This window comes from Myotis myotis, unplaced genomic scaffold (genome assembly GCF_014108235.1).
Source record: "Myotis myotis isolate mMyoMyo1 unplaced genomic scaffold, mMyoMyo1.p scaffold_m19_p_2, whole genome shotgun sequence".
NCBI lineage: Eukaryota > Metazoa > Chordata > Mammalia > Chiroptera > Vespertilionidae > Myotis > Myotis myotis.
In genome coordinates, this window is record NW_023416324.1 from 61934764 (window position 1) to 61943969 (window position 9206).

General features: G+C 39.6%; 2 protein-coding genes across 2 annotated transcripts in view; both read left to right on the forward strand.

Moving 5' to 3' along the window:
* SAMD13 (sterile alpha motif domain containing 13) overlaps positions 1-9206 on the forward strand; it is a 60433-nt gene that overhangs the window by 42572 nt on the left and 8655 nt on the right. The window lies entirely within an intron of this gene.
* Positions 6153-7975, forward strand: LOC118676282 (dnaJ homolog subfamily B member 6-like). The gene has a single exon (XM_036349928.1). The coding sequence runs from the start codon at positions 6479-6481 to the stop codon at positions 7049-7051; it is 573 nt and encodes a 190-aa protein (XP_036205821.1). The 5' UTR covers positions 6153-6478; the 3' UTR covers positions 7052-7975.

Sequence of the window (9206 nt, forward strand, 5' to 3'; positions counted from 1 at the left end):
GACCTTTTAACTAAGCTAATTCAAGAACATTGCTACCTTCCTCACAGAACAGTGAGGATCAGATTCATTTTTGTAAAACTCTGAAGGCTAAATGAGCACTGTTCTTTGGTGTAAAGCCGCCTCTGTTGACAATACTTGCAGTGGCCAGGGGAAGCATTCTTGCAGTACAGTTCAGCAATTTTATCACTTAAACTGGACCCCAACTGCAAGCCACAAAGATAGTTCTGCTCATTTGTAGTCATTTCTACCTTTTTCTGACTCACATACTCATATGTACTGAATACATACTCTCAAGAAGATCTGCCATTTAATCAATGTCATGTAATTCACATTGTTCAGATTCCTCAAACTTATAAGTAAATGACATCAGTGATTCTGTTTTAAGAACAGTTGTGTATCAATGAGATAATTTTTTCTCAGAGCATCATGACAAAATAATGTGCAATGCAAGGTGACAAATTAATTTTGCTCTCTGTTATCTCCTCATTTCCCCTAAACCAAATAAGAACAGTATTTCACTCTGAAATGCCTGACTGGTTGTTTAAGCCACTAATTTGAAATGCAGAGATTGGCATTTCTTTTCAGATAACTTTTGGTTAAATTTTGATATGTTTCTGAGACCACTGACATAATAAATATAAGTAAAAATGTTTACTGCTACAAAGTGCCAAGTAACACTAACCACATCAGATGGAGTAGTTGAGTGGGGAAGCCTGTCAGAGCGACCCTGAGCATGTGTTCTAAGTCATGGCCAGATGGATTTCAACTGTGGTGATTTCAGATGGATAATCTCTATATATAAAAGCCTAAACAACTGAATGACCAGTCGACTGGGTGCTATGACATGCACTGACCACCAGGGGGCAGATGCTCAATGAAGGAGCTGCCCCTGGTAGTCAGTGCACTTCCACAGCCAACCTCCCACAGCCAGCCAACCTCCTGCGGTCCCTCCCCTCGGCCAGCCAACCTTCCATGGTCCCTCACCCTGGCAGGCTGTCCTACCTCCCACCCCCTATTGGCCCCAATCACCAACCAGGCCAAGGGACTCCACCTGTGCATGAATTTTTTCACCAGGCCTGTTGTTTCTAATAAGACTCAGGACAAAGCCAGGCTTTGTGGGGAGGGGTGTCTAAAGCTTACACATTTCTAGCAGACCACCTCAGGGCCCCCGCAAATTTAAGCTTCATTAGCTTCATGGTAAATCTAGCTCTGAATCAGACCAGCTGAAACCCCACAAATTGGAAATAACTATTATTACTTTATCAGCATTTCATAGTACTAAGTACTGAAAATAGTCAAGGTGTTCTGCTACCTGATATTTCTTTCACAATTGAAGGCTTCTGAAATGCTTAAAATATTTTGTAGCATAATGAACATGGGAAGTGTCAGCTCACACTCTGCTGATATGTTCTTTCATCCCATAAAAACATAGAAAAAAGTTAAAAAGCAAATAAGAAAATGGCCAAGATAATTGAAAGTGAAACTGATAAGGAAAGAATCTTTTGAATTCTTGATTGAAATAGATTTCCATAAACCAAAAATCCTAAAAGGTTGTTTAAGTCATTCACTTGAAATGAGAACAGTTGTAAGACATTATGATATAGACAGGCATCTGGTACTTCTTTGGGCTTATTCATATTGTTTCCATGGTTGTTACAGCTTTTTCTAACATTCATTAAAATAAATATAAGACTGTGACAGTAGAAGAATTATTGTAAGTACTAGAAGCCCATTGCACGAAGGTTCGCACAATAGGCCTTCCTTCCCCTGGCTGCTGGCACCAGTTTTTCTCCGGCACCCAGGACCTAGGCCTTTGGTGTGGCTGCAGCGGAGAAGCCAAGCATCTTCAGTCTTCAATCTTCATTCTGGCTGGAGCCTTCAGTTTTCGCTCCGCACCTGCATATGCAAATTAACCACCATCTTTGGTGGGTTAATTTGCATAGTCACTGTGATTGGCTGGTGGGTGTAGCAGAGTGACACAAATTTGCATGTTTCTCTTTTATTAGTGTAGATTCTTTTAGTTTAATAAAAAACCACCTGAAACCATTATAGGTATGAGAACCATTTGAAGGAAGCACAGAGGATTTCGGGCAGAGGAAGGATAAAAAAAAAACAAGGCACGGGGACATGAAATAACATAGTTTATCTTGAAAACTCCAAATACCTTGGAGTAAGAGGAGTAGTCCAGGGAATGTCCAGGGATTGTACTGAAAGGTAAATAGCGGTCCAGTTAACAGACAGTCTGGTTTAAGAAGACTGTGCCTGTCAGGCACTAAGAGAGGATAGTAAGTGGGGAGTGCCATGATGAGACTTGTGTTTTTGAAAGATCAGTCTAGTGGTAGTGTGGAGAGTGGCTTGGAGGACATGGAGACCGAAGGCGAGAAAGATGCTATAACAGTTCCATTGGGGATGGAAGGTAAGAGATAGATTAGAGAGTCTAGGAAGGCAGTCAGAATAATTTAGTGGAACATTAACAATGGAGATTGAAGATTTGTCCTATCCTGTTTCTCTGCTATAACCCCAGGACTGAGCTCAGTGCTCACAGGTAGGAGACCGTGGAGACTTGGGTGACTGCCAGGTTTCCAGTTTGGTGGTTATCAAGTACTGCCATTAACCAGGATGTTTGTGGGAAAATTTTAGAGGGCTGTAATGACCCCAGTTTTGAGTGCATTAAATGTGAGGGCCTGTAAGTAGATATATCTAGTATACAGCTCAGGGCTCAAGTAAGGCCTAGAAACAGAAATGTGAGAGTCATCAGCACTCATAGGAGGGAGTAAGAATGAGAGAGGCATTTTGAAGGGGATCTTAGAAAAAGGCGAAGGAGAACACCACGGTTTTTATAGGAGAAGAAAGGCAACAGAAAAAGCAACTGAGAAAGAAGAGTTTCAAGGAAAATGCAGTGATTAACAAGGTCAAATACATCAAAAAGGTGAAACCCAATGGAGCTTGTGCACAACAATGGAGTTGGGGGGAGGAATATGAATGACACTTTCCTCCAAGTTGAGTGAGTGAGACTTGAGACATGAGACATGGGATGTAGGCAAGTGGAGGAAGAACCAGTAGCTTAAGGGTCCTCTAAGCATGAAGGCTCTTTCCTCATGAGGGAAGAGACAATCTGATTTACATGCAGAAAAAGTAACCAAAAGAATTGGACAAGTTAAAATTGGATGAAATTGAGGACAGTTAAATTACGCAAAACTCTCTGAGGATAAGGAAAGGGATGAGGTCAAAAGAGTATGGAGGGGTAAGGATATGGAGAAATTGAAGCCCTCATGCATTGCTGGTTGGAATACAAAATGGTGTAGCTGCTATGGAAAACAGTTTGTCAGTTCTTCAAAAAGTTAAGTGTAGAATTACTGCATGATCCAGAAATTTCACACAAAAGAATTGAAAAGAGGGACTCAAACAAATACTTGCATGCAATCTTCATTGAAGCATTATTAGCAATCACCAAAAGGTGGAAACGACTCAAGTGCCTATGAACAAATAAATGTATAAACAAAATGTGGTATATACAGACAATGGAATATTATTCAGTCATAAAAAGGGAAGAACTTCTGATACATACTACAACATGGATGAACTTTGAAAGTATGCTAAGTAAGATAAACCAAATAGTGCCTGGATTCCATTTACTACTATATGCAATACCTAAAATAGGCAAACTTATACAGACACAAAGTACATTAGAAGTTACCAAGGGCTGAGAAGAAGGAGGCAGTTATTATTTAATGGATTTTCTGTTTAAGGTTATAGAAGAGTTTGAAAAATAGTGGTGACAATTATACAACATTGTAAATGTAATTAATGCTGAATTATGCATGTAAAAATAGTTAAACTGGCCTATTTCATGTTATATATATATTTTACCACAATACAACGTAATGTCAGCCATAACATACATGGTGGTTCAAATAAGTTCAATTGTTTTATTTTTTTAACAGAGAGAATATGAAAGGATTAATTCTGAGCAAGACAGGGATATCTTCCTCTATCCTCCCTATCCTTCCAATGCTCTGGGGCATAGGTGAGGATGTATGTAGATACAGCTATAATTGCCCTCGTCCTCAGGGACATTAGGTAGCTCCTAACAGTCTCTATTTCCTTGGTTAAACAAGAGCTAAGCACCTCTGCTTAGAGTGGACAGGATGGGTAGAATTTTAATGAGCAACTAGAGGAGAGCAAATGAAGGTTAAGAATGACCACCAAGGGGAATGGAAGAGGGAGCTGACCAAGGATAAATAAGAGAACTGTTAAGGTATTCTACACCCGAGTGATACTGGTACACTACACAAGTATAATGTTTCATCTTCATGATTTCTTGGTTTTCCCCCTCAACTGCACCATGTATAGAAGTAGAAAAGCTACATTGCTCCTGGATGGGGGGGTTTGTGGCTTGAGCACAGTAGAGGGCTAATAGCCTAAGAGGGCCAACCAGAGGGTGCAGACTTAGTATGAAAGAGCATCCTGAGGGGACTCTTGACCCTAGCAGTGGTTCTCAACCTTCCTAATGCCGCAACCCTTTAATACAGTTCCTCATGTTGTGGTAACCCCCAACCATAAAATTATTTTCATTGCTACTTCATAACTGTAATTTTTCTACTGTTATGAGTCATAATGTAAATATCTGATATGCAGGATGTATTTTCATTGTTCACGACCCACAGGTTGAGAACCGCTGTGAGAAAGTGGAGTTGAAATGAAAAGGTGGGTATAAATGGGAGTGAGGAGTGAGAGAACAGATATTTAGCTGTCAGTGTTGTAGAAGTAGGACTTTTCTGGTTGATGATAGTATAAGGGTAGGCTCTAAGAGTGAAGGTGAAGTTGTAGAAATGGTCGGTGTATTAGAGTAGACTAACTGCTGGCACAATAGATGAAAACATGCATAATGACTTAATTAAAGTAGAAGTTTATTTCTTGATCATATAGATAGTCCATACTGGGGGTGTCTGTTTCATAGTAATTCAAGGATCCAGAATGGAGGTTCTATCATCTTCAACCAGAAGTTTTCAAGATTATCTGGGTATTGCTATCTAGTTGCTATAAGGATAAAGAGCAAGGAGGAGTTCACGTAGGTGGTTTCATTGGCCAGGACCTGAAAGAGGTGCACATCAGTCCCTTCATTGGCCAGAGTGTGGTCATATGACCATACCAAATTGCAAGGAAGTCTGGGAAATGTGCAGTTGTGTGTCCTAGGAAAAAAGCAACCAGCAGCCCTCGCTACACTTGAACTTTAAAGCCATTTTTAAAGCATTTCTTGTTGTAGTATTGTTACTTAGTTAAATACAGAGAAATTTCAAAAAGACTAACTTTAAAAAAGCACCTGAAGTGAAGAAGCTTTATCTGATCATGCATGGGCAACACTCATTTCTAATTCTGTTCCTTCAACCTACTCTTTTTAAAAAATCTAGTCAGACATTTCTATAACCCAGTTACCTCATTTGATGAACTGAATTTCATACTTTTTCCTTCATCAAAAATGTGTACAAGATTTTTTTGTGAGATAGAACCCCTTTATCACCCACTTGTGCCAGCAGCAAATATTAAATAATACAGAAAGATACCATTAAGTCACTGAAGGCATCAGCTCAAATGATCCAAAATAAATTCTGTGCCTGATTTAAGTGCAAGACCCATTTTGCTTCAGATTGTTACTTTAATTAAATGAGGTAAGACTTCTTTTTAGAGCTGCACAAATGTTCTCTTCCTGTTAACAAGCTTCTCAGTGTTGGATATTTAAATTAGGTGAAATCTGCCCTAGCTGGTTTGGCTCAGTGGATAGAGTGTTGGCCTGGGGACTGAAGAGTCAATTCCAGTCAAGGGCACATTCCCCAGGTTGCAGGCTCAATTTCCTGCTTTACCTCACTATTTTTCCACCTTTCTTGATGATCACTCTTTTTCTCTTTCTAGCCTTTCTCTTAGCTTCTCTTCCCAGTGGGGGCATGCAGGAGGCAGCCGATCAATGATTCTCTCTCATCATTGATGTTTCTATCTCCCTTCCTCTCTGAAATTAATATATATATATATATATTAAATAAAATATATTATATATTAAATTATATATTTAATAATATATATTAATAATATATATTTAATAATATATATTAAATTAAAATATATATATATTTAAATTAGGTGAAATCTCCCCAGCATGTATATTATCCACCCCCAATTTTCCACCAATAGGAATACAAGGCAAGCACAGCATCAGCCAAGAGTCATTGGCTAATAATGTTCCATCACAATCACTCCACCCACAGTGAGCTGCAGAGGTCAGGGAGGGTAGGAGGCACTGCAAAGGACACCTACAGCAAAGAGGAATTTCTCCCAAAAGAGACTTTGTTCCAGGAACCCTGTGATAAGATTCAAAGGGTCTTGGTATAGACTTGAGTAGCTCACCATCTTCCTTTTCAAAATCATATGGAAACTCTTCAGAAAATAAACTCTGTCTTGGTGAGGAAAGATCCTTTAAAGAAACATGGTGAATTATTATGAAGTACTAGGGGTGCCTCAAAATGCTTCCTCTTCTGATATTAAGAAGGCTTATCACCAGTTAGCTCTTCAGGTACACCCAGACAAGAACTCAGAAAACAAAAAGGCAGCTGAGGAGGAATTCAAACGAGTATCTGAGGCCTATGCAGTCTTGTCTGATGCCGAGAAACGCAACAGTTATGACAAGTCCAGAAGGAGCCACATCAAAAGAGAAAATAGAGGAGATGGCAGAAACAAAAACGATTTGAAGGAGGAAGAGTGGTTTGAGAGACCACACTGTGGCTCTCACAATGCCTTTGAAGATAAAGACCTCTTTTCGGGAGATTGTTTCCCCACTGGCCATGTGGGTAAATCCAGGAGATTCCACTCTTCCTTTTTTGATGTGACCCCCATTTTGGACACAGGATTTTCCACTTTTGTATCCCTGGGCTCCAGACCAGATTCCCCTTCCTCTGGGAAATTTGTCCCCTTTGTAAGCAGTGGGATGGGAAACTTCAGACTGGTCACCACTTGCAGCCAGATAGTGAATGGCAAGAGAGTTGTTACAAAGAAAGTTTGAGAAAATGTGAGAGAGAAGACTGAAGTGGAAGAAGAAAGTCCATTTCATCAGCTTCCTCTATGCCGTTGGTAAGGAGTTAGTTGCTGCAGTATGTTTTTACAGCAGTCTTTCCTGGAAGGCTGGTGAGTCTGATGCTTATCAGAGACCAGAGTTGGAATCTGAGAGTGTGTTGAACTGGAACGGACAGCAGTCAGCTTAGTCCCAACATCTCATTTTGCAGAGGAGGACAATAATGGGCCACATGTTACATAAGGAACTAGGAAGCAGCAGAGTTTGACCTTTAATTTAGGACAAAGACTTCTGATTCTAAGTTGACCCTTCTTTCCCCCTGCACTATATTTGAGACACTAGAGACCACCACCATGAATATGACCTTCTGAGTCAGGGCCCTACCATCATAAACCCCATTGACTTGTCTTCAACTCTTTTCCTGCTCTACCTCGCTATTGTGCCACTTTCTTGATGATCACTCTTTTTCTCTTTCTAGCCTTTCTCTTAGCCTCTTCTCTTCCCACCTCATCTTTCTTACCATACGTTTCCAATGCACCAAACCAAAATTAGGCTCAATTGAAAGAGTTGCCTAGGTGTGTGGATTGTTAGCAGAGAGAAAGAGTGAAAACTAAATGGGTAAAGATTTTTCACATACTTTTTTAATAGCATTTATTGAGTGCTAAGCAGATGTCAGGAATTCTACTTCACATATGTTACCTCAATAATACTTCAATGGTGAAATACAGTAGCAACTTTCCCCCCATGATATAGATACGAAAATGAGGCTTAGAGAGATTAAGTAACTTGTCCTTGGCCCAACCTAGTAGGCAATAAAATAGTGTCTTGCTCTAAAACAGTGGTTCTCAACCTTCCTAATGCCGCAACCCTTTAATACAGTTCCTCATGTTGTGGTGACCCCCAACCATAAAATTATTTTCGTTGCTACTTTATAACTGTAATTTTGCTACTGTTATGAATCATAATGTAAATATCTGATATGCAGGATGTGTTTTCATTGTTACAAATTGAACATAATTAAAGCATAGTAATTAATCACAAAAACAATATGTAATTATATATGTGTTTTCCAATGGTCTTAGGCGACCCCTGTGAAAGGGTCATTCGACCCCCAAAGGGGTCGAGACCCACAGGTTGAGAACCGCTGCTCTAAAACATTCTTATCTACGGAGGTATAATATCTGTGGATCCTACTCATTTATTTTTAGATCTAGGGTCTTGTCCTCATTGGGAATTTATACCTGCCATCTCTAAATTTTACTTCCATGCATGAGTACTTGCTGGAACTTAATAAGTCTGCAAACATTTTTAATATTATTGCCCAGTAGGCATTTGGTTATTCTTCCATGAAGACAGAAGACAGAAGTAATGTTAAAAGTTTCACTGCCCTAACCAGTTTGGCTCACTGGATAGAGCGTCGGCCTGCGGACTGAAGGGTCCCAGGTTCGATTCCGGTCAAGGGCATATACCTTGGTTGCAGGCACATACCCAGTAGTGGGTGTGCAGGAGGCAGCTGATCGATGCTTCTCTCTCATTGATGTTTCTAACTCTCTATCCTTCTCCCTTCCTCGCTGTAAAAAAAAAAAAAAAAATCAATAAAATATATATTAAAAAAAAAAGTTTCACTGAAACTAGCAAATGATTATCCCTTTAACACAGATATATAGACAGGATCCCAAGATGTGAATTATCTTTTTATTTGGGCTTTAATCATGATATACATGGAATCATGGGATTTGGTCACACTTCAGACTCTTCATTTATACTAAATGAATGGGGTCCAGGGAACTGGATCCTTGTGGAGAGTTACTCCTGGAGTCTGCATTAGAACTCCTATATTCCAGTCTCCACTCTCAGGCTCATTCTAGTGCACCATACAGACTGGCAAACGTTTATACACGTTACATAACAAATGAGTAGCTTTCTTAATTCAAGGAGTATTCCTGTGTTTGCAATTTTTATGAGACAAATGTTTTATGAGTCTTTGAATTTTTTAAATTTTAATAAATTTTTAAAACTTGAACAGGAATATGCCTGCATCCCTCTGGCCAAGGGTAGCATTCAGGTAGAGAGCACTCTTCCAGAAAGGAAGCAGAAGGTGGATTTGGAATAGAAATACATCTCCTTTCTTTCAAAGCCCGTACAT

Excerpts from the sequence above, each read along its gene's own strand:
- LOC118676282 (XM_036349928.1), top strand. The coding sequence starts at position 6,479 with ATGGTGAATTATTATGAAGTACTAGGGGTGCCTCAAAATGCTTCCTCT.